At 36.4% G+C, this 25,803-nt stretch overlaps 1 protein-coding gene across 3 annotated transcripts in view; it reads left to right on the top strand.

Annotated features, from left to right (window-relative positions):
* stk32c (serine/threonine kinase 32C) overlaps positions 1–24,764 on the top strand; it is a 101,511-nt gene extending 76,747 nt beyond the window's left edge. Inside the window, exons 5-13 of one of the 3 annotated variants that reach the window (XR_003594054.1) lie at positions 4,687–4,724; positions 6,801–6,890; positions 8,024–8,127; positions 8,352–8,468; positions 12,518–12,643; positions 14,073–14,201; positions 19,519–19,586; positions 20,831–23,652; positions 23,684–24,764. Coding sequence is in view for 1 of the 3 variants with exons in the window: in XM_028006416.1 (XP_027862217.1) it covers positions 4,687–4,724; positions 6,801–6,890; positions 8,024–8,127; positions 8,352–8,468; positions 12,518–12,643; positions 14,073–14,201; positions 19,519–19,586; positions 20,831–21,014 (856 nt within the window). In the remaining 2 variants the exon portion in view is untranslated. Of the gene's footprint in view, positions 1–4,686; positions 4,725–6,800; positions 6,891–8,023; positions 8,128–8,351; positions 8,469–12,517; positions 12,644–14,072; positions 14,202–19,518; positions 19,587–20,830 lie in introns of all 3 variants that reach the window. The other 2 variants (XR_003594056.1, XM_028006416.1) reach the window with 2 other exon arrangements.
* The last annotated feature ends 1,039 nt before the right edge of the window (positions 24,765–25,803 follow it).

The following is a 25,803-nucleotide window of genomic DNA, read 5'->3' as shown; positions in this document are numbered from 1 at the left end:
AATGCTGTTCCAAACCTTCTCTGGGCCACATTTTTACCTTCAAACAACTTGGGGGTGTGTGCGCATGTGTACCTGCATTATTAATGTTGTGAGGAGTTTCGGTTTTATTTCCTCTGAAGTGATGGTGAGAGATCTGTATGTGTGTTTCTCCTCGATCTGTCTTACAAGCAGACTTTGGTTCTCTTGCCAACAACAGAGGGGATGAAACGATGCTGCTCTGCAGAAAATAGCATTCTGGTGAGATATGTATGTGAAGGTTTGTTCTTTTATGAAGAAAGATAAGATGCAAATACAATACTGTACAAATTAGTATAAACTCCATAAAGTGCGGAACCAATCTGCTGTTCTTTTTATCAAAATAGAAAAGTCTCTCAGACTTCCTACTTCCCTGACCCATCACTGCATTCGAAAACTCTAGAAAGTTACATTTTGAGGCTATTTTTGGGGCATTTTTTTGTGTCAAATACTACTAAAAAATTATGATTGACGTTTGTTTTGTTGAAAACACATTTATTTATGGTACATTAAGAAACATCTGATTCGCTCCAGACGTAGACATGGTCACTAAAAGGGAACCCATTACACAAAATTCACATTTTGTGCGTTTTTATACTTCCTTTTGGGTCTCAACTGCTTCTAGAAATAGTTCAATGTCCTAAAAAAACATCCAGCCATTTATTGGCAATAACTTAATCTCTATTGGTGTCTGGAAAACAAGCTGTTTGAAAAAAAAAATCTCTCGATTATTAAGTCACAACTGATAGGCACTGCACCGTTACCTAGCAACCCCAGCAGAGTTCCACACATCACCTAGCAACCCAAGTTGCCATCCAGGAACCAGTTGCTGCATTCTTGTAGGTTGTGCAGGAGGCTCTGGTTGTACAAGTACCCATCTGTTTGATTTCATTTCCACTTATATAAAGTCTAAATACTGAGTTGGTGTGACGTGGCCAGCAGCAGATAATTTACATAAAAGTTACAAGAAGCTCTAAAGTAACTAAAATTCTGATTTGAAAAAATTACACTGCAAAAACACAAAAATCTTACCAAGTGTTTTTGTCTAGTTTCTAGTGCCAATATCTTTTTACATTTGAAATGAGACAAAACGAAGGTACAAATAAGTTTTTAGCAACATAAATAAGCTAATTTTAAGTAAATAATTCTTAAATATTGATGAATAAGTTCCACTGTAGTTTTTTCTCTTATATCATGGGAAAAATGTCATGTTATTACTGAAACAAACTGTGAAAGTGGTATTTTTAAAAAAATCAATATTCAAGAATTATTTAGTTAAAACAAGCTTATTTATCTTGCTGAAAAGTTATTTTCTTGCTGAACTTGCTGAACTTTATTGTTCCTTGATGTTGTCTTATTTCAAGTTTAGGTAAAGGTAATTTTATTTATATAGCACATTTTCAGCAACAGGGCAATACAAAGTGCTGTTAATGAGATATTAGAAATTACACAAATATTTTATGTTTCCGCAGCATAAGAGAAGTCCACTGTAAAAACAGACTCATACCAATTTTAGTCACATTTATTCTGAAAACATCTTAGTTTTGTCTTATTTCAAGTGAACTAACTTACAAGTAACTTTTCAACTATTTTTTTAAATTACTTGATAATTATGACTTTTTTTTTTACTGATTTCACTAACAGGTTATGTAACTTATAACATGGGAAACATGTCTTGTTATAAGTGAAATAACTAACCAATGGACCTAGTACTTTTAAAATTAATATTAAGAAAGTATCTAGTTAAAACAAGCTGCTATATCTTTCTTAGGTAGTTTTTTAAATTTTATTTCAAGTGCGCTAAGATGTTTCAACTAAAAACTAGACAAAAAATACTTAGTAATATTTAATGTGTTTACAGTGTATGAGAAGTTTACTGCAAAAACACAAACTCATACCGCTTACCGAATAGTTTTGGTCTAGTTTATTGTACAAATATCTTAGTATACTTGAAATAAATCAAAACTAACTTTTTATTTCTTAATATTGATTTTTAAAAAGTATTGGTTCCACCGGCAGGTTATTTAACTATAGCATTTTTAATCAGTTTTAAGAAATTATCGAGTTATAACAAACTCCTATATCCTTGTAAGTTAATTTTTTATTATTTCAAGTGTGCTAATATGTTTCTGCAAAAACTAGACCAAAAATACTTGGTAATATTTTGTTTTTTTGCGGCGTTCACATGGTGTGCAGGAATCAGGACTCACGTCGGTTTCACTGTAATGCGTAGAATCAATGGCTGCTCTGTGGGATTTCTCCTTGTTTCCTCCTCCTTTTCACGACTCAAGAGGGAGTTCTTCCAGTGCCGCTTTTAATGGCTTGTCGAGCCGTCGGCGTGGAACAGACGAGCTTTTCACATGTGGGTTTCGCTCCTCAACACGTCCATTGACTCCTTTTTTTTTCTTCAATCTGCCTCCAGCTTTCAGTCTCACATTTCCTCGTGTGCAACTGATTCCTGGGGAGGTGGGACGTTTGTTTACCTGAAACCAGGATTTTATGTGCAGAAAGAGGTGAAACAGTTTCAATAGCAACTGCTTCCCATTCCTTACAATCAGATCCTCCAGATTCCAACTTTAGATATACGGACCTAGAATTAAACCCCTGTTCTGTAACTCAGGCTCAGGAGCTGCTGCCCGCCTCTTAACACATGATTGAATGCACCCCTGCCGATGTGTATCTGCAGCTATTTTTAGGTGCTCAGACAGAGCAGGTATATGCTGTAAAAATATACCCACCCCTGCAGCGCCCAGCAGTCCGTTATCATCTAATAGGCGACGCGCTGCTTCCAGCTTCATATCCACATAAATGTGGGAAATATCCTCCTCCTTCCAAGTGTCCTCTGCGTTCCTGTTTGCTTTTCTTGTCGTTGATTTCTCATTCAGAATGCTAATATGATAAGTGAGCGACGCTTTGATGTTTACCAGCCTGTCTCTGCTGGATAGGAGCGTTAATCCCATTGCCGGGGATCCGTGGCCTGTGCGGCTCCAGCGTTTAAGTTACTGACAGTAGGATACAGTACACCATTTTTTTTGTTTTTTGCACCAACTTAATGAAGAAGGGTCTCTGGTCTCCTAGCAACAGTCAGCTGTCACCGTGCCCAAGGAGGTAAAATTAGTCTTATTAGGGGAAGGGAGGAACCAGAGAAGTCCTCGTGTTGCTTTTTCCTCGTATTTCACTGATTTCAATAAATCACTTCTGGATTTAAAGCTGCAGTTTGTAACTTTTGTAAAACTATATATTTTTTTACGTATTTGTTAAAATTGTCAACATGTCATATGAAACGGAAAATCTGAAAAAAAAATCAGTCTCTTCCCCCTCCTGCCTGAACTTTTACTGCCATCTGAAGACATGCACCCGACCAAAAACAACCAATCAGAACCAGGAGGAGGATCTTAGCGCTGCCAGTCATCCTCATGTATGGACTACTAAATGTGCTAATAGCGGAAGAACAACTTACTGTTCCATCTGTCGTCCTGCTAACTAGCTTTAGCATTTGTGGCAGACTTTTATAGATGCAGCATATAGCAGAACATAATTAACAGTGTTAAGTCCCGCCTCCTGGCTCTGATTGGTTGTTTCTAGTTGGCTCATGCCAGCCCCCACAAGATGGCACTCTGGGCGGTTGCCCATGTCGCCCATATCAGAAACCGCCACTTAATCAAGGACAACTCTAAGCAGGTGGGTTTTAGTCTCTATTTGAAGGAACTCAGTGTTTCGTCTGCTTTGCAGTTTTCTGGAAGTTGGTTCCAGATTTGTGGTGCATAGAAGCTGAATGCTGCTTCTCTATGTTTGGTTGTGGTTCTGGTGCAAAGCAGACCAGAACCAGAGGACCTGAGAAGTCTGGAAGGTTGCTATGACAACAGCAGACCTTTAATGTGATGTGGTTCATTGATTAATAAACTAAATAAAGTATTTTAGAGTCTATTCTCCGAGCTACAGGGAGCCAGTGTAAGGGTTTTAAAACTGGGATGTGTAGTTAATCTATATAAAGTCTAACTTTTAAATTAAAAACTGAATTTGTGATGAAACCCTAACGTATTAAGATCCAGCGATATGTTGGACGAGTCTCCCCTCCTCCTCTCTCCTTCAAGGCTTTTGCTTCAACATCTTTGTCAGACGCTCTCTGGAAGCTGCCTGTGTGTCTGTGCTGCAGTGTGACGTGAACCGTGATTAAACACAGCAAGCGTGTTCACCCCGAACCACCCGGCGAAAGTCATGTGTTTAGCGCACGCAACCCCTCTGTAACTCACTTGCTGTGAGGGGACCTGCAGATATTGTTGCACCTAAAGTCCCTCCGGCAGCGTTCGAAATGAAAGAATCTCCTCCCTCTTTTGCTCTTACCGACACAGTATTGCACCAACACGTAATTCACACATGCATCAGCCTCCAACACACCTCCTACAGACTTTCACATCTACACATACTGTATATATCTCATCCCAGGCTTTCCCACATGTGATGACATCTTGCAGCAAGGTTTCAGAGTGTGTTAGCTGCAAAGCAGACCAAACATGTTTAGTTAATGTAATGAGCATGAAACCCAACCTTTACTGCTCTGGTTGTACTTTAAAGAGGCTGTAAGAGCTGCTAAACTTCATTTAACTGTGTCTTAATGTTAAGTTGATTCAATCACATCTATGTTTTTTGTTTCTTCTGTTTTTCTTTCAGAGATGTAAAGCCGGACAATATCCTTTTAGATGAGCAAGGTAAGAAAATGACTGATTTGTTTTTAGTTGCGTTCTGCAGGATTCAATTCTGGGATGCTTCTGTTGTTTCCTGCTCTAACTTCAATTTGTGTAAACAATCATTTTTAACTTACAATAATTCAAAGTTTGCAACAATTCCCATTTAAAGCTTTGCAATAATTCACTAATATATTTTCTGTGCAAGAATTTTTTTTTATTATTGAAAAATATTCTGACATGCACTATAAACTATTTTATGAACCCAACGCTATTTCCTTTTGCATGTTTTAGACAAAAGGTGTCCAAAGTGTGGTTCAGGGGCCATTTGTGGGCCTCAAACAGAATTCAAGGATGGCATAACTTTGTCTTTCCAGCTCAGGGATTTGATGCAGATTCATTAAAAAAATTAAATGTACAAGGCATCTAAAAAAAGATTTAAATTAAATTAAAATGGAAAATCTGTTTATCTTTTATCATCTTTTTCACTTTAAGTTGAATTTATATTGAAAAGGAGAACATAGAGCATGTGACTTAATGATCAGGAAATCAACTAAATTAACTTTAGTTAAGTTAATTTAGTTAAAATTAACTAAATAAACTAACTTTAGTTAAGTTAATTTAGTTAAACTTATTTAAATTTAGCATATCCTTTTCTTCTAACTTTTCTTGTTCCATTGAAATATTGTGATTTTTTTTTTTGTCAAAACTGAAATAAAAATGACAGAAAAAACAAGTTTAAAATTTATTTGAAAATAATAAAACGCTGCCCTGCGACAGACTGGCGACCTGTCCAGGGTGTACCCCGCCTCTCGCCCGGAACGTAGCTGGAGATGGGCACCAGCAACCCTCCCGACCCCATTAGGGACAAGGGTGAACAGAAAATGGATGGATGGATGGATGGATGAATAATAAAACGCTGGGATTCCAGGATTACTGGAAAGTCCAGAAAATTTGGACACTACTTCTTTAGGTGCATACTCTACATACTGTCTACTCTTGAAATAATATTTAAAAGTAATCAATTGTGCATAACTGATCATCATCAATGTGATCATCTCTGTAAACGGTATTTGAAATAAACACAAACTTCTGCATATCAAAGTATTCTAAAGTCAAATAAGACTTTAATTTGACCGAAACCGGGTCAAATCGGGTCAAACGCAATGCTAAATATACAGCCGATTGGCTGAAAAAGCAAATAATCAAAGTGTTGTAATGGTCTAGTCAAAGCCTTGATCAAGACAAAGCTGTGAAGCATTTTTGCTGCTGAAGCTGCTTCTGTTTTCACTCTGCTACATTGAAAAATGAACAAAACAAAACTTAGGGGTTAAAATTTGTGCATCTTTTTTGCAAAAACTTCTATTTTGTTGTAAATAAATTCACCAATAAACATTTTCCTAACTATTTCTGTGAAAACTTTGACTGTATAGCAGCAAGCTATAGTTGTCTGTTTGCTTCAAACTTTTTCTTTTATATCTTCATATCATAATCCTGAGTAGAAAAGGCGTTAAACTCAAGCATGAACTGTTACTTTACTTTTGCATTCAATGCCTCCTTTATTCTTTTATTCTTTTACGTAATCCAGTCCTTTGGTGTTTAATCCATGGGAACACATTTTCAGCTGCAGAAAAATCCATCATTACTTTAACAAATGTGCTTCTTACTGATGAGTCACAACAGTGACGATACAAAAAAGTCTGTAAGATTTAACTGAAGTTCAAAATAATGACTTCACACTGATCCGCTTCACTGAAACATCACTTTTTATTTATTTTGTTTACATTCTGGAGTAACAGTAAAAAAAAAAAAAAATATATATATATATATATATATATATATATATATATACTGCTTTTTTATGTTTTCCTGTTAAAGTAGGTGTAGAATATTTCTGAATCAGCTTTATTCTCCCAGTTTGTGCACATAAACAAGGAATTTGATATCCACTTTGCTCTCAAGAAAGGCATTTTAAATATAAAATATGTAGAAAGCAGTGATGGCGTCTGTAATTAATGAATCAAAATCAAAACATTGAGGTCCCGGCATTAACACAAAGTAAATATATAAATGATGTTGTCCTTTGTTTCTGTTTCTCAGGTCACGCTCACCTGACAGATTTCAACATAGCGACCATAATAAAGGACGGAGAGAGAGCCACAGCGCTGGCTGGAACCAAGCCCTACATGGGTAACATTGATCCGCCATTGTGTCCTTTAAATAGCTGCTCCTTCTCTGCAAACACAGCTGTGCTCTGAGAAAAGAGTCGCCTGTATAAACTACGAACAGGAAAACTGGCTTAATGCCACTTTGAACACAGATTGAGGTTTGTTTCTAAAAATAATATATCCTGGATCAAAAAAAGTCTTTAAATGAACTCATTGGCATCTAACTATGTGGATTTTATCATTTCTTTTCCTATTAACTTATTTTCCTGGAGTTGTTTTTAATAAACTGCTCCAAGTAAACATTTTGATAGTGACACAAATGTGTTTTGCAAACTTTACAGCATCGGTTTTTGCTGTGACAGTTTGCTTTGTTGAACCAGGAAATTTGGACTTGCTGTACCAGGAAAAGAAATCTTAAAAAATCTTAAGAACATGTGGTCAATTCTCAACGGGAAACCCAAACAGACTGTAGCTGTGTGTACATCCAATCGTCAAGCAAATTTAAAATGTTGCAAAAAGAAAATGTGAATTTGGCGTGGTTACATCTTCTGGTTTGGAGTGAATCAACCAGACGAATTGTGTCGGATGTTGATGTTAAGCTTGAATGTAATAAATAGAAATTAGAGGTTGCAAACGAGCATGAACAACACATCTTAGAAAAACTAAGAGTCTGAGTTGGAAGTTTGGACTTTCGTGTCTCTGGTAAGGCAGAGACCCACCTATAGATTAGAAAGTTGGCTACGTCAGAATTTATTTGGCAAATGTATTTCTACCTCCTCTCTGTTGGGAAAATCCAAAAAACACCGCAACCATTTGTGAAAACATATGAGTTATTATACATTAAAATGCGCAAAAAGAACATTGATGGAAACAGCCTGTAATATAAAACTATGCCACCATTACAAATTTTGGTACTGAAGTCGATTTTTATCATGATTAAATAGTTTAAATGACAAAAATCTGCAAACAAAAAGTCTAAAAATGTGGATGTATCAAACACATTGTGTCACTGCTGAAATCTCCACCGATAGCTGTAGATTTTTTGTTGAAGGTGCAAAAGGAAGTAAAGGCTGTTTGTTCTACATTTGTGTGTTATAGTTAGTAAAACCAGATTTCTTTTCTACGCCAGACGTGATTTTTCTGCTTTTCTTTCAGCTCCAGAGATCTTCCAGTCGTTTGTCAGCGGAGGTACAGGCTATGCTTTTGAAGTCGACTGGTGGTCGTTGGGGGTGACGGCCTTTGAGGTGCTGCGTGGATGGGTGAGGCTCTTTGAGTTTCAGCTTGGCAGATATTGAACGAGAATTGCTTGTTTTGAATCCTTTGTTCTGTTCGTGCTGTTTGATTTGTTCTATTTGTTTTATTCATTCTGTTTGATTTATTTGTTCTGTTCTTTCTGTTCATTTTGTTTGTTCTGTTTGATTTGTCCATTCTGATTGTTCTCTTTTTCTGTTTGTTCTGTTGGTTTTGTTGGTTCTGAACCCAGCGACCGTACGATATCCATGCCAGCAACTCTGTGGAGTCTCTGATCCAGCTCTTCAGCACGGTGAGCGTCCAGTACAGCCCGGCCTGGCCCAAAGACCTGGTGGCACTACTGAGGAAGGTGAGTTACACTGAGCATCCATCCATCCATCTGTCCGTCCATCCATCCATCCATCCATCCATCCATCCATCCATCCATCCATCCATCCATCCATCCATCCATCCATCCATCCATCCAACCAACCAGCAGAGAGCAAAGTCAGCGGTCTGGAAGTATTTCAATATGTCGGGTTTACCTCAGGCTTGTACTTCAGGTAATTTGGTGGTTTGGATCGGACTCAGACAAAATGTCAATAGACTCCCAATCTAAACTCTACTGGGAGCGCTGTTTTCAGCAAATGGAGAATGGCATTAGATAACTGGGACTTCCCCAGATGAACACTAACCTATCGCTGCAATCCCACAGCATCGTCATAAACCTTCACCAGTTCAACTAAACATGAACTGGATAATCCCAAATCCCTTCTCCCCGTCAACAACTGGAAGAAAACCACACTGCCTCACCTGAATCCAAAGTTTGGCAAGAAGTTGGAATTTCTTTTCCAATATTTTCCTAAAAAACAAAAATGGCGTCACAAAATCACTCTGGAAACTACATTTTATGAGTACCTGCACACTCTGGCTCTAAACAAATTCAGTTATCCATTTGTCTTCCTTATAAACATAAAAGATTTGTTTTAGGACCTAAAGCTTTTTTGTAAATTTTGGCCTTCAGGAAAGAAGCATTTGTCAAATTAAAGCAGCATAGCAAGATTTTGTGGTAAAGTTATTTTTTTGCAAAACCATAATTTGAGAAGCTCCGATATTTGCAGTTTTATTAATATTGGATTACTTTAAAAAGCAAAATTCTGGAACATTTTTTAGCATGTTATCGATTTGGGTATAAAAAGAAAACAACTTTTCTCACACTAAGTTTAGCAGAGTTCACAGTTACATGGAAATGTCAGTGCAGATTTCATCATCTTATTTTTAGTCGGCGCTGACCTTTTGTCTTCTCAGAGAAAATCGAGCAAACAGCCCCTGCAGCGCGACGCATTATCTGTCAGTAATTAACCTTGAATCTTTGGGTTAGCTGTTGTGGAGTTGAGCTTTCTCGGCATCGTTGACGTTACAGAAGCCTCACTCTGGGAAGCAACTTTCCAACCTCAAGGGGACTCAGTATTTGCATAGTATCTCTAAAATTTAATGAGCGATGGATCTTTGCTCTAACTAATTATGCTACTTATTAAAGAGGGAATCAATTAAAGTATTACGGAGTGCTAATCGAATTTTCATCTCATCCTAAGTTACCGAGTCTTCCTCGGAAAGACGATCAGGGCGGACGTGGAGGTGATGCACTGAGATGGAAACTGAGTTAAGAGGGAGGAGAGGATTTGTGTTGAGAGGGGGAACGTCGCTGGAGGCAAACAGGAAGAGTCGAGACCTCCAGGGCAACCAAGGAAAAAAGCGACAGATGGAAAGAGAAACATGCATGAGAGGAAAAGTCACCTCTTTCCTCTTCTGCATACATCTATGTGTTAATAATCAGCACACCAAGGAATACAGCTAGCTGAACATTAACGCTTGAAATCAGGGTGGCCTTAAATGTCTTAAATTGTTTTAACTAAAATTGAGGCATTGAAATTTCTTAAATTAATTTTAAAACATGTAATTAGCCCTTAAATGTTGTGACAGGACTATTTAATTTCCTATATTCTGCGTAGCTTTTTGTTGTTTTTTCTCTTGTGGTGCTTTTCTGTCAGGAGAAAGTTTGAGTTTATTTTGTTAAATCTACTTTATTTAGAACAAATAACTTTATATACAAAGATTTTCAACACAAGTAAAATTTGATTATAGTAAATAATCAAATTTACTATAAAGATAACAGGCTTTTGTTTTAGTGTTACTCAGAGGTCTTGCAATTTCTTCAAAAATAAAAATAATAAAAACAAATTTTTTTAAAATTAATTTCTGTCTCCATACAGGTCTTAAATTTACAACAAAGCATTAGGGCCATAAAATAAAACAATATAAAATTACAATGATAAAATTGTAGCATTATGAGAATAAAGTCAAAGTATTATGACAATAAAGTCGTACACGAATAAAGTTGAAATAATACGTGAATGAAGTTATAATATTACAAGAATGAAGTTGCAATTTTTGACTATTCTCAAAATATTCTGACTTTATTCTAGTATTTTTTATACTTTACTCTCTGAATACAATTTTATCCATGTAATATTGTGACTTTATTTATAATTTTATTATTGTTTTACTTTCTAAGCATGACCCTGATGCTTTGTTGTAGAAATTTAATTCATAAGGGATTTAAAAAATCTTAAATTCGAGTTGATGAAAACCTGCAGAAACCCTGGAACAGATATACAATCACAACTGTAAATTGTTCACTTAGTGTCAAAAAGAAACAGACGATCTGGAATCATGCAGACGTTTATTCGTCTTTAATAAAAGTCTTCCAGTAAACATAGGAAATAAATTCCAGAGGATGTTTTACAGTGCGAGCTTCAGTGCGTTCGTGCGCTGTCTGTCTGGGTGACGAAGTGCTCTGGACGGAGAGACGGTCTCTTCCGCTCGGCTGCTGATCGATTACCGTGTCTGGATTCCACCCAGATAGACCTAACCGGCCCTGCAGGAGAAAAAGTGAATCATCCTGCGACCGAAGGAAGAAAATAAAGCACAGGAAGAGAGTAAACATGACAACCAAAGCCACTTCCCATTATCACTTCCTGCATTTAGCCCCAGGTGAAGGATGAAACACGATGCATGCTATTAAAATACAAACAGCATATTTATTGGTTTTTAGGCTCTCTGGGGGAAAAAGCAGCTCTGTTTTTATATGGCAATGCATATGAAAGTTTTCCTTCAGAAAGCATCAGTGGCGCAAATGTTTTCTGACGGAAATTTGAAGGTTTGATCTGGAAATGACGTCATATTCAACTCGTGCTGAAGAGATAATAAATCAGTTTCCTGTAGTGATATGAACTAGCACAGAAACCATAAAGCCATAACTAATTATACAAATGTTCTATTTTACCTTCATTTTTAACATTTAATTCAAAATAAATCTTTGCACTTCAGCTGTATTGAGATGGAGTCACAGTTTTCATCTGCTAAACCCGAGTCTGTGGCTCTCTCCATATGTTAAACAATTTCATTTTGTGTTTTTTTTTGTTTGTTTTGTTCTTTCTCTCACAAAATATTGAAGGTAGAACTGAAAAGATGTGTTTGCAAATCACAAATTAATCAAACAGTTTAAAGGGAAATTACACCAAACGATAAGTAAAAATTTGCAAATTTATAATTTAGACACATTTTTGTTGTCAATTAGGAAATAAAAAATATTTTTATATTATTAAAACAGGAAATAGTTGGTTTAATGTAGGACTGAAACGATTAATCATGATTAATCAATTATTGAAATAACCATTAACTAATTTAGTAATCGATTAATCATTAACTGGAGTGCATCTATTGCTACAAATGATGAAGGATTGACTAAAGCAATGCTGTGTTGTTGAATTTTAGGCAATACTAAGTTTATTTTTATCTTATTGTATCTCTAATATTGTATAAAAAGGCTTCAGTAGTTGGATGAAAAAACTGCAGAATGCAGAAATATCAGATTAATTATCAGAATAATTGATAGAATAATTGATTATTAAAATAATTGTTTGGAAAACATACATAGCGTATGTAAGTAACTGTTTCATCTGTATGTATTATTTTTATTCAGCTGCTTTTACCTGAATTTGGATCACTGAAGTAAGAAAAGCAAAAAAAAATAAGGAACTCAGAGGACAGATTTCCAGGAGTTAATCAATACTTAGTTCATAAATACCAAAGTTACGTGTTTTTATGAATGTAATCAGGGAAGCCATAAAGATTTAGAAACAAACCGTCTCTGTTGAATCCTGAACTGACAGCTCAGCCACTTCACGTCTTTTCTTTCTTTTTCCATTTTATTTCACACCTGCAAAGTATTTCACCACTCAGAATGAAGTGTCTGGCTGTGATTTGGAGAGAAGTTGTGAAGGTGATATTTGAACTGGCAAGGCGATGTTAGTGACGGCGTGTGTGTGTGTGTGTGTGTGTGTGTGTTCCTTCCAGCTGCTGACTGTGAACCCAGAGCATCGGTTTTCCAGTCTGTCTGATATGCAGACGTCTCCGTACCTCGCCGCCGTCAACTGGGACGCTGTGTACGAGAAGAAGATGGAACCTGGATTCGTTCCTAATGTAAGAAATGTTTTAAAACAATCAATATATTATCACAGACTCAAATTCATGTATCTAAAATTAAAGGTGACCTATTATGCTTCCGTGAATAGGTTCATTACAAAATTATTCTTAGAAAATTAGATTTTAGTCTGGTCCTTTCTGCCTCTTTTAAGATACTGTCAGAATGAGCCGTTTTAGGGCCTCTTGAAAAGCAAAAGTAGAGCCTCCTGCAAAACCTTGTTGCAGGAGAAACCTTGTTTCTTGTTGGTACGTCAACAACAAAACACTTGTCTTTTCCAGTAGCTATTGTTCAGTGCTAAAATAGCTGACCAAACGTACTGGAGTTTTTCTTGGGTTGCTAGGAGACGGCGGAGTTCCACTGGGGTTGCTAGGCAACGGGTTCGGCTTGCTCGGTGAAAGGCAGTGCCTGCCTATTTGTGAAATTACATTTGAAGACTGTTGGAACAGGGTTTTTTTTCCCCAAACACTAAAAAACATAAATTTATTGCTAAAAATAAATAAATAAACGTCTGGCTGTGTTTTTTCTTGTTCTTTTCTAAACATTTGGGCCGTTTTAAAAGCAGCAGAGAAAATACGCTGCAAAAACACAAAAATCTTACCAAGAATTTTTGTCCAGTTTCTCATGCAAGTATCTTAGTCCACTTAAATTACGACAACACAAACTTACAAGCACTGGCAGATTATTTCACTTATAACAGGGGAAAAATATCTGTTTATAAGTGAAATAATCTCCCAGCGGAGCTGTCACTTTTTCATCAATATTAAGAAATTATTTACTTAAAACAAACTTCTATGTCTTGCTGAAAAGTTACATGTAGGTTGGCTTTGTTTTATTTCAAGTGCACTAAGATGTTTGCACAAGAAACTGGACCAAAATTATTTGGTAAGACTTTGTGTTTTTGCCATGTATTAGCAAAATTGTAAAAATGCTGATGTGTCATTTGCACAAGAAGCTGGACCAGAAATAATTTTTCTGCATATACGTAAGTTAGCTTGAAATATGTTAATCACATGTCTTAAATTTTGTCATGGCAGGACTATTTAATTGCTTGTATGTAGTTTTTCTCACAGGATTTTTTTATCAGGCTAAAATTTGAGTCACATGCAAACGTCTTCATTAGCTAGCTGCTATTAAGGCTTTGCTAGCTGGCTAGCTAGCTTTTCTGCGTCTATCATTGGTAATTACCTTCGCCCACTTCTGTTGCTAACCCGTACAATGCTACTTGCATTCTGTGGTTAAAAAACTTGTGAACATGATATGAGTAATTTTTGTTCTTTGTCGTTCATAATAGTCTTAAAAAGTGTGTAAGGACTCCAATTTAGTGAGCAGTTATTGTAAACTCCATGTTTGCTTCCTGTGTAGTTCTGTGTCTGCAGTTCCTCCTGGTGTCTCTCTAATTATGTGGTGTTCGTCTTCCTCCCACAGAAAGGTCGGCTCCACTGCGACCCCACCTTTGAGCTGGAGGAGATGATCCTGGAGTCGCGACCCCTCCACAAGAAGAAGAAGAGGCTGGCTAAGAACCGCTCTCGAGACAACAGCAAGGATTCACAGTCTGTGAGTCAGTCAGTCAGTCCTGCACACACAAAGCCGTGAAAAACAATGGCGATGAAATATCAAAGACAATTCTTTACAAATTTTAACTCAAACATTTCTGCTAAGATTTTAAAATTATGAAAGTCATGAGTGAATGTGTGCATCAAAGCTTGTTTCTACTCCAGATATTTTCATTTATATATTGCCAAAGTCTCATGGTAACTGAGAAAAAGAAGATCTGGTTCACATTAAAAACTAATATGGCTGAAATAGAGTTCATTTTGTACAATCTAATTATAAAGTCTAATCTGAATAAGGTCCAGTAATATGCGTTTCTTTTTTCTTTTTATCCAAATTACAATACAATCAGATCCTTTTAAAATATAAATGTTTTTCATCCATCCAGAGCCTATTTCTGGTTATGCTTGCCGGGTCACAGCAGTCTGGTAACCCTATTTATTTCTGTTTCAATTTAAAGCATGTTTCAACTGCATTCAGAAAATAAGACAGAAAGCAACAAGGCAACAGTTTTACTGTTAGCAACACATTTTCTAGAATAAAGACTAGAACTATATATTTAATTAGAGATGCACCGATCTGATATTAATGTCAGTATCGGTCCAGATATTGATAAAAATTCAAGTATTTGTGACAATATGTCCAATTCATAAGGCCAGATCTATTTGGTTTAATTCTATGCTTTGAAGGTTTGTTTTAGTTTATTTTTTAAAATGTTTTCAACCAATTGTTTTTGTCAGTTTCAGTTTCTTTATTAGTTATTTTACGCTCCTAATTGCACTGACTGAACAAATTAAAGTTGTTTTTACATGTTTGACCAAATTTGTGAAACTATTGTTGTATTTAATTGTGCTGGACTGGAACAGAGTTATAAAATAAATTGGTAATTCAGTACATTTATACGGAAGAGGATTAGGGCCACTGGAAAAAAAAAGAATTTTGACTTTAAAGTCAGAATTCTGAGATTAAAGTCAGAAAGTCAGAATTCTGAGATTAAAGTCAGAATTCTGAGATTAAAGTCAGAAAGTCAGAATTCTGAGATTAAAGTCAGAATTCTGAGATTAAAGTCAGAATTCTGAGATTAAAGTCAGAAAGTCAGAATTCTGAGATTAAAGTCAGAATTCTGAGATTAAAGTCAGAAAGTCAGAATTCTGAGATTAAAGTCAGAATTCTGAGATTAAAGTCAGAAAGTCAGAATTCTGAGATTAAAGTCAGAAAGTCAGAATTCTGAGATTAAAGTCAGAATTCTGAGATTAAAGTCAGAATTCTGAGATTAAAGTCAGAATTCTGAGATTAAAGTCAGAAAGTCAGAATTCTGAGATTAAAGTCAGAATTCTGAGATTAAAGTCAGAAAGTCAGAATTCTGAGATTAAAGTCAGAATTCTGAAATTAAAGTCAGAAAGTCAGAATTCTGAGATTAAAGTCAGAAAGTCAGAATTCTGACTTTAATCTCAGAATTCTTTTTTTTTTTTTCGGTGGCCCTAATCCTCTTCCGTTTATTTAAGTCTGCGTTTAAAAGAAAAAACATTTCAAGTCAATTCAGAACAGTTTTTCTATATTGTATTGTACGATACCTCCAATATCTGTATCGGTATCAGAAGTGAAAAATGTTGATTGTTGCGTCTATATATTGGATGTAAATAAATTGAGAACCAGATTAATGGAACAAAAAGCAAAAAGTCTCTGTAAAGAGAAAGGAACATGTGCTTTAAAGAACATTGAGGTTAAAATCGACTCACTTTAACACCTTTAATGTTAAAGGATTATGACTCAGTGTGATTGTTCAGCCTAATCCATGTGTCAAACTTGAGGCCCGGGGGCCAAATCTGGCCCGTCACAGTTTTTAATGAGGCCCTCTAGCCGTTAGAGGATAACAGTGTGCTTAAATATTATTTTATCAGTCAAATCAAAGCAGTTTTTATCTACTTTCTGCCAGATCCAGTTTCTTGCAAATTTTTGTAGAAATTCACGCAAAATCAACAAATTCCTGCACTTTTTTTGCACTAATGCATAATTTGAGTTTATTGCAGATTTTTTGGGTTTAAGTGATGCTAGCTTTTTTGCTTCTACTAAACAACTGTAATTTATGTCAAATTATAGTCCATGATCCAAGTGATGAGGAATAATTTACCGTCATCACAAATGTTTGTAAATTAATACCACAAACGTTTGCTTTTTATTGCAAATAATAACAAAACCAACCGCAAAACCCTGGAGGGACTGATCAGTGTGAAAAGATGGTCAATATAATTTAATTTTAAGAACTTAATGATGTCTTAAAAGCTTGTTCAGGGGTTTTATCAACACATTCTGACACAACCGGCCCTTTAAGAGCATCCATGATCTTGCTTTGGCCCATAATGAAAAAGAGTTTGACAGCGCTGGTCTGATCTTTCATTAGTGGATGTTTGAGATGATCCTCTGTAATGGTTTTTACCCCAGGAATAACTGCAGCACATTCTGCTACGTAGGAGGATTTGGGAGCTGTGAGGATGAAGACAGGATTCAAGATGTTACTGCATCTGTTGTCATTCCTTTTCATCTTAAATCCTACATTTGTAGCTTCATGCTGCCTTTTTACACTAAGAAACACTTTTTGTTGTTAAAATTGATCAGATTTTGTTTTGTTGCATTTTTTGTGTGTGTAATTTCCAATTTTTAAATGACTTTTGTATGTAGGGGATCAATAATTGCTGCAGGAGTCGTGCTGAAATGAATAGTATACTCCAAGAGTCTCTGCTTGGCTGGGATAATAATGATGCAGCTCAGGTCTCCTGTAAGGCACTTCCTGTCAAAACTGCATATTTTTAGTTTGGCGGTGAGCCAAGCTCCATTTTTTACCCTTAGCTGATATGAATTGCTTCTATTCTCTGCTCTGCAAACAAAATGAATAAAAGAGCGCTCCAGTAGAGAGCATGAAGAGATACTTATTGTTAAAGTGCATAACCTGCTGACACTGTGAAGCTTTCTGCATGACTGACCCGCTTTTATTCTGGATTATACTTTCAATTTCAAAAGCATGCGTGATTCAGTGCAGCTTCAGTTCATTTTCACATCCGATGTCTTCTCGAGACATTTTGCGAAACAGATAGATCCGTTTCAGTTTTGCTTCACATCAAATCAATCTAATTATTTCCAGTAAAGAGGCACACTGTAAAAAAATATATGTATATTTAACAGTAATAAACAGTAAAATTGTGACAGAAAAAATCTGTAAACTAAAAAACTATTTAAAACTGTTGATTTGATGCAAGGTGGCCATAGATAAATTAATCGGTGAATACAACAATTTGTACATTTTATATTTGTACAAGTTTTATGGGGGGTTTTTTATGCTTATTTTAGAAAAAATCATATTTTTTTTGATAAGATCAAATATTTTCTCTTTTAGTAAAACATTACAGTATGAGACAGATAATCTGTGAAAAAATTTGCTCCTCCGCATCTTCCCAGTGCTTCCACACAGTGAGTACAGTAATTTACAGTAAGTACAGTAATCTATGGCAAAATACCGACATAAATATGGTAAAATGTAAATTTATACTGTAAAATTCTGGCTGTACTTTTTGTACTGCACTGTATTTATTTGGTAAAATTCTGGCAAACACCGCTGCTGGTATTTTACGGCAAATTAGTTACCTTTTCTTTTTTTTTTTTTTACAGTGCAGTGCTAACCAAAAATAACCAATCACAGCCAAGAGGAGGGCCTTAGCGCTGTCAATCACTCTCCATGTGGCACTGCTCATTCCCTTGTACCCAACTTGCTCTTGGCTTCATTGCAATTAGCATAGCCTGTCATAAATGCTAAAACTAGTTAGCATAGACGCCGCTAACTGGAGATAAAGGGTTTTTCTGTAACAATAAGTTGTTTCTCCTCCATTAGCACATTTAGCAGCGAGTACATGAGCTTGATTGGCAGCGCTAAGACCCTCCTCCTGGCTCTGATTGGCTTTTTTTTGGTACATTTTTTCAGATTTCACAGATTATCTGTCTCATAGCAAACTGTCACAGCATGGAGACAGTTTCATATGTAAATATTTTTTATGAAAGTTACATTTATTATACATTATTTGTACAGTTTCATCTTATTTACTGCTCTGGATATATTGTTCTTTCAGCAAATTGCCATCTTTAAAGTCTGTATACTCCCGTTGACGATTAATTGATCACTAAATTAGTAGCCAATTATTTCAGTAATTGATTAGTCATGATTAATTTGGTTTCCATGTTATCCCAGTCAAGTGCAGTGGCAGCTCAGTGATGAATTAGTATAAAGCTTATGACTGGCGTCACTATACGATACAATATTCCATGTTTCAGCTAGAAAACAGAAAAATAAATCAGATTTGACTCAACGCTGTTTTGTTTAACTGGCAAGCCATAAATTAGAATAAATAAATAAATAAATGTTCATCTGCTTAGTTATTCTCCATAATGAGCCTTATTATGATCTTTAATTAAGCATTCACAGGTGTTAACTTTTGTTTGTGCGTTTCTCATTTTCAGTTTAATTTCCCCCATTAACCGTCAGCCAGAACTGTTTGAATCCGAAGCCATTGTTGGACTGTTTTCTAAAAGATTAATCAGTTAATTGAAAATTCTTTCAGCTTATTATGCAACAATGGGAATAGCCGGCGCTGATGGCATTTACTCCTCTAACATTTAGCGATCATTATAAGATTATTGCTGTAAGATGTTCTCCTAATTAAAAGGATTACACTGGAATGTTAAGTTCCAGATGGATAACAGTGACAAATCTCCGCTGTAGACTGAATTCAGGAGGATCTGTGGGTTTATTCGCTGTAAAGTGTTCATCCTAAGACCGGTCCTGTGATGTTTTCTAACCGCAGACCAGAGGTTTCCTCTCTGTATCAAAGAATCAGCCTGTTCTCATCAAACAGCCCTCATGACTGTGTTATTACCATCAGTGTGTGTGTGCGTGGCGGTTCACTTGTTATCAGGGCTGATCAGCATGTACAACAGCAGCCTTGTGGGAGTTGTGTGTGTGTGCGTGTGTGCGCGCTCATGCTGCATTATTACTAAGATTATTAAATTATGAAGCCTTTCCGTGCCGTTGCCCTGGGTGCTTTTGGAAATATGAGGTTCTATTTTTGTCCCAAGCCAAACATCCAATCTGAGGACGGCTCGCAAACAATTCACGAGTCGTCCTAAAAGGAACCGCGAAGATTGAAAATGACGAAACTCTGTGTCATTAGAAGGGAAGCCGACCGATTCAGGCTTTTCTGAAACAACGGAAAAGGTTAGCGAGCGTTGATTCATGAAGTTGAAGACTTTGTGTCCTCTGTGTGTCCGCCTGCAGGAGAACGACTACCTACAGGAGTGCCTTGAAGTGGTGCAGCAAGAGTTCATGATCTTCAACCGCGAGAGGTAAGAGGAAGAAAACACAGCTAGAAGTCAAAAACAGAGGTCGCAAATGGCCCTTTTTTACCGTCTACAATGGCTCTTAGTTAAAAAATGGAAAAAAATGGCAAATGTTTTAAACAAATGCAATTTTTAAATTTTTCCATTCAATATTTGTGTTGAATTTCCACAAAAAATTGAACTGAAAGTACCAGTAATATCCTTTCATATACGTTTTTCCTTGCTGGACAGTATGGCTGGAAAACATATTATGATATAAACGTTTTATATCAATCATTACTGATAATTATTGATTTATGTTCTTTTTTTCCCTTTATTTATCTGAAATACAGAAACAGAGCCACGACCTCTCCTATTTTATTTACAGTTTTAACTTCACAGTGTTATTTTTGAAAATTTTAAAAGTTTTCACTTTTAAAACTCTGAAATTTCCAATGTCTTTTTTTTTCAAGCAAATTCTCACATTTTTAACCTGAGAAATTTCTTTGCTGTTCTAGAAAATTTCAGATTTTTAGTCGGCAGAATATGTTAGAGTAAATTTCCCCCAAAAAACATTTTTTCCCACAAATTTTCAACTTTTGAAACTCAGAAATTTTCAAGTTTTCTTTCCTAGAATTCCTAAAATTCACCTAAAATTTCCTCCTTTTTTCTAGCAAATTTTCAGCTTTTCAAAGTCAGAAACTTACTTCTTTTTTCTTGCAGATTTCTGAGATGAATCTAGATATTTACTCCTCCTTTTTTTATCTACTAAAAGCCGTAATATGCCACAGTAGAATCTCGTGAATCATTTTTTAACACACTCCTATCTGCTAGCCAGCCTTGATTTAAAACTGGGCTGCAAAGCTTTCCTGCAGAATATGCAGCGTTAATTATGAGTAAAAGTGGCATAAATTATTGTAAGGTATTCCTCTTTGCAAGGTGCAGGGAAGGATATTGGTTCTGTTCTGCACTCAATTATTGTCTCATTTATTATTGACCAAGTCCTGCCACTGCAGTCCTACTGAACTCCCTCTCTGTGCAAGTGTCTTATTATATCCTATTGCTCTAATTAATGACAATCTACTGGTATTTATAATGAATCTAGAATTATGCGTAGCAGTGAAGAGCCCTACACGGTCTAATTCAGTCAAGTCCTGTAATTACACTCCACACTCATTACTGTGGTTTCTGTTTTTTTGCCGCCGCATGCAGCAGAGTGATTAGCACAGGGAGAAACACTGATACCAGTTATTTATTTTTCTACCTGTGAGGTTGAAAAGGCGCCAGGAGGAGGGCCAGGAGGAGGCCGGGGGCGACGACCCCAGCGCTGACAGGGACGACGAGGCGGAAACTGGGGTCGCCGAAGACAACGCGCAGGATCCGGACCCAGAGCCGGAGTCCTCCTCCAAACTGAGCATGTGCGGCTCCGTGTGCTCGTCCCCCGGCAGCTGCTAGCCCACACAGCGACGGATCTGTCTGTGCCGTGCCAATAGATCCCCCCCTTCACCTCTCTCCTCTGTCGCTGAGGAAACGCTCATGTAAGAGAGGGCCGGGTGGGCGAAATGACCCAAAATGGCTGCCCCAGTGTTCCGTCTCTTTTACTTTCCGTAGCATCTTTCTGGTAAGGCATGAATGAAGCAGATCCCCAGAGACTCTTTGTGCTCATAGAGTAAGCTCTAACTTCTATGCAATGTAACATTATAGCATGATAAATAAGGTTTTCACTCACTGGGAGGTGTTGATCGTAACCACGGTGACATCCTGAGCAACATCGGCCCACAGCTTAAAGCTGCAGTATGTAACTTTTATTTAAAAATTAAATATGTTTTTTATATATTTGTTAAAATTGTCACCATGTTGTAATATGAGGCAGATAATCTGTGAAAAAATCAATCTCCTCCACCTCTTCCTTGAGCTACTAATGCCGTCTGACAAAATGCATAAAAACAACCAATCAGCACCAGGAGGTGGGTCTTAATGGTGTGAATCAACTCATGTACTCGCTGCTAAATGTAAAAATGGTGGAGAAGCAACTTACCTACCCAACACCTTTACAGGAAAGCCATTTATCAACTTTCACCAGTAGCTAAGCTAACTAGCTTGAACATTCACTACATTCTCTGCTAGCTGCAGGGTCACACAAGATTATGATTGACAGCGCTAAGACTCGCCTCCTGGCTCTGATTGGTTGTTTCTAGTTTGCACCAGGGTTATGATAGTTTTTAGTTGAGTTTTATTTTGTTGTGACCTTTTGTTTGTCTAACTCAGGTAGTCGTAAATAGTTTTTATAGTGTGTTTGCTAGTTATCATTAGCTAAATATTAGTTTTAGTTTAGTTTTTATTAGTTGTAAATTTTTGTCATCATCTGGTTAATTCAAATAGGTAAAAGTAATATATTGTGATTATGCAGACATTGATTAGCCAATGAATGTTTAACAGAAGATACAATTTTCAAAAAAATATATAAAATTATTAACTATTGCTGTCGTCATTTTGCAAAACTAACGTAATCTGCCGACAGCTGACATAAACGGCATGAGTGGGAGAAAAAAAATCCATCAGTTTGAAATTTTAATAGGTTTATAAAGAAGAGAGCAAAGTATCTACAATTTCAGTGTATTTACATTAGCATGACATTTACAAATGCATGACGTAGCACCAGTTAGTTAAATTTTTCCACATTAATTACCGTTTTTATTTATTTTAGTTAACAAAAAATATTTTCTCAATTTCAGTTTTTGTTATTTTGTTACTATTTTAACCGTGGTTAGCACTGGGAGAAAGTAGATTTATTCACAGATTAGCTGTTTCATATTATACTGTGACGACATGGTGATGGTTTAAACAGATATTTTAAACAGAAGTTGGGTTGCTTGGTTTGGTTGAGGCTCCTCTGGTTCTTCTCAAAGTCTCTGTGCCAAATCCGATCGGGACGACTCAGAAGCCACTCGGTTTGTTGTCGTCTGCGTTTCCGCTTTGCTCTCAGCCTCTCGTATGATCATGGTGGGGAGAGAGAACGCCTCTTTTCAGCTCCACGACTATTTATCTTACTATTCAACTGTCCAACATTGGGGCGAATGTTTTCCATCTCCCTTGTCTTAGAATAAATAACCTCAGATTGAAGGAAACTGCCTTAAAACCCTTCACAGGTTGATGGACACGACTCCAAGATTATTTCTGATACTTTTCCATCTTGGCATTGTGTTCGAAAGCATCTAAATGCCCCAGAGAAGCAAAATGGCTGCTCATTTTTCTGAAAATATACAGAAGCAGTTAGGCTGTATTTAGTTTTCCACATACAACTCTTACTTTTTGGCCTTTGACCCTTTTTTTTAAGACTTGAGATGAGATTAAAATATAACCGTGGGGCCTGGTAAAGACAAGATAATACATATTATGTCCTGATCCCTAAAATTAAAAGTGGGTGTTCTCCCTTTTTTACCATGATTATGTGTTTAATGCAAAAACACAAAATCTTACCAAGTATTTTTTTTGACTAGTTTCTTGTGAAAATATCTTAGGTTTGTGTTATTCCAAGTAAACTAACTTTTAGTAAGATTTAGGAGCTTGTTTTAAATAAATTATTAATATTCATATTGATGAAAAAGTACTAGTTCAACTGGCAGATTATTTCAGTAGCTGTGTGTCCATTGACCATATTAATTTGACACTGAAAAATACATTTGCTAAATGAAACACATCATTTTCGGGAAAAAAAAAAAGTTTTTCAATAAAAAGTCTTGGTGCTAAGATGAGGTGGTTTTCCGGCCGTATCAAAATTGTTTTATTTTGCAAAACTGGAATGGAAACACTTTCTTTCTGGTGTAAACCACGAAGAAGAAGAAGACAAACAGGAAGTGGCAGCAACATTTTTAATAACTCTTTGCATGAACAAACTAATTTAAATGTCATTTTACTTGTGTTCCTTAATTAACAGAAACATTCAATTGTGAAATTGTAGGTTTTTATGAAATTAGTGGAATATTGGCAACGTTTTGCTGATATTTATCATGTAAATGCAGTATAACAAGAAACTAATACCCTTTGTTATAAGTGAAATAATCGGGCAGTGGAACTAGAACTGGGTTGCTAGGTGACGGATTGGGCTTGGCTGGCGTTGCTAGGTGACGGGTTGGGCTTGGCTGGCGTTGCCAGGTGACGGGTTGGGCTTGGCTGGCGTTGCTAGGTGATGGGTTGGGCTTGGCTGGCGTTGCTAGGTGATGGGTTGGGCTTGGCTGGCATTGCTAGGCAAGTAGAACTTGCACTTTTTCAACATTAAGGAATAATTTCCTTAAAGTAAGCTCCTAAATTTTGCTGAAAAGTTACTTGTCAGATAGTTTTGTCTTATTCAAAGTGCACTTAGATATTTAAACTAGAAACTAGAAAAAAATATTAGAGTATTTGGTGTTTTTGCAGTGCTAAGTTGCCCGAATTCGGGGCTAAGGTGTTTGATTTCCAGTTGCAGCAGCTTCCTGAGTCACAGTTTCCAGTAAGTGTTGGTTGGTTTCATGTTCTTAAACCTGTTTAAAGTTGTGCCTGTCTATGATAAGCAGTATCTGTTAACCTTGTTGCACCCACAGATGCATTATAAGATATTAGTCTGGTTTTTCCTCTCTAAGTGTGAACCAAGTTCATTTGAAGCCTTTTTTTAAAAAAGATATTAAGGTAGCTTAATTCATGGGAAATCAGTACTAATTACTGGAAAAAGGCCAGAATAAGCTCTGAGGATAGACTACAGCATTGTCAGCCTTTAAGAATCTATTTCAAAGCTGCTTTACTAGACATCATCCTATTAAGTGCTCAGTTAGGACAAAGATCATCTCCCCATAGGGCTTAGTTTGGGGCCTAAACGTGTAGCTGTTGGTTCTTCAGACTGTAGATGAGCTCTCACAGCGATGCTCGCACATTTAAGGTGGTCGTGTAGCAAAGAACTACCTTAAATTACCCCTCCTGGGCCTGGTAATAAATAAAAAACAGTGTAAATAGCATGTAGTGTAGGTAATTAAACTCTCCACAGTTTTATGTGGGACTGCTAACTCTACATGTAAACTGAGGGAAGAGCTTAGTGAAGCCCCGCCCCCTCCTAGCGCTTCACTCTGCTCTTCTCTCCAAGTGTGCAGGCACAACTTGTAGGCAAAATATGCCAAAGCTTTTCTACCATTTGCATAACCATTTCTAAGGAACTTTAAATGTCTGAATGTATGTTGTATTTTCTTTTTTTGTAGAACCCAAGGTTTGCTCTGTTTAATAGTCTGTTGGACAGTAATGTGGTTATTTCAGGTGGAGTGGTGTCTTGAATTTCTGGTGAAACAACTTGCAATTTTTGGTGTCTTGGGAATAGAAAAGAAGATTGATGCCATTTTTATGTCTGTGTGGAAAACTCTTACACTGCAAAAACTAAATCTTACCAAGTATTTTTGGTTTAGTTTCTAGTGGAAACATCTTAGCACACTTGAAATTAGACAAAACCAACTTAAAATAATTTTTCAGCAACTCTAAATTATTGTTTAGAGTCAATAATTTCTTTAAATTGTTGAAAAATACTAGTTCCATTGGCAGATTATTTTACTTATAGGAAAAATGTCTTGTTACAAGTGAAATAATTTCCCATTAGAACTGGTACATTTTCATCATAATTAAGGAATTATTGACTTAAAACAAGTTCTCATATCTTGCTGAGAGGTTACATGTAAGTTAGTTTTGTCTTATATAAGATATTTCCACTATAAATTTGACCAGAAATACTTATCAAAATGTTGTTTTTTAAATGTATACCACAACTTTTAATCCTGCAGATGTTACTGATTAAATCAGTCATCCTGATCAACATGTATTAGTTAACATGTCCCTTTAGTGTTTAAATTGAGGTAAAATTGACCCCAAAATTATTCATACAAAAAGTTTATTTCTTATAGAAGATAAGATGGACATTTCAGAAAATGATTATACAAAGTAACAGGAACATCAATTGAAAATAAAACTAAAACCTCAAGATGTATAAATAATTTTGGGCTTCACCATTGTAACTGGCAAATAATGCTAACAGTCGTTAGCATAGGAGCTAGCATATTTTTCCAAATTACTTCCGGAACACAATTCAGTTGGGTTTGGCATTATTTCCAGATCCTGATTTTGACTTGAGAGGAATCTGAAACCCATGATCTGATCGAACCCAGCCACCCCTTACTGAGACAACCCAGCGATTCAGATTTTTTTCTTCCTTTCACAGGATATCCATGCGTCC

The sequence above is a fragment of the Xiphophorus couchianus genome, chromosome 22 (assembly GCF_001444195.1).
Source record: "Xiphophorus couchianus chromosome 22, X_couchianus-1.0, whole genome shotgun sequence".
Classification (NCBI taxonomy): domain Eukaryota; kingdom Metazoa; phylum Chordata; class Actinopteri; order Cyprinodontiformes; family Poeciliidae; genus Xiphophorus; species Xiphophorus couchianus.
Note: the sequence above shows the minus strand (reverse complement) of the source record. Positions and strands in the feature narration are given on the sequence as shown.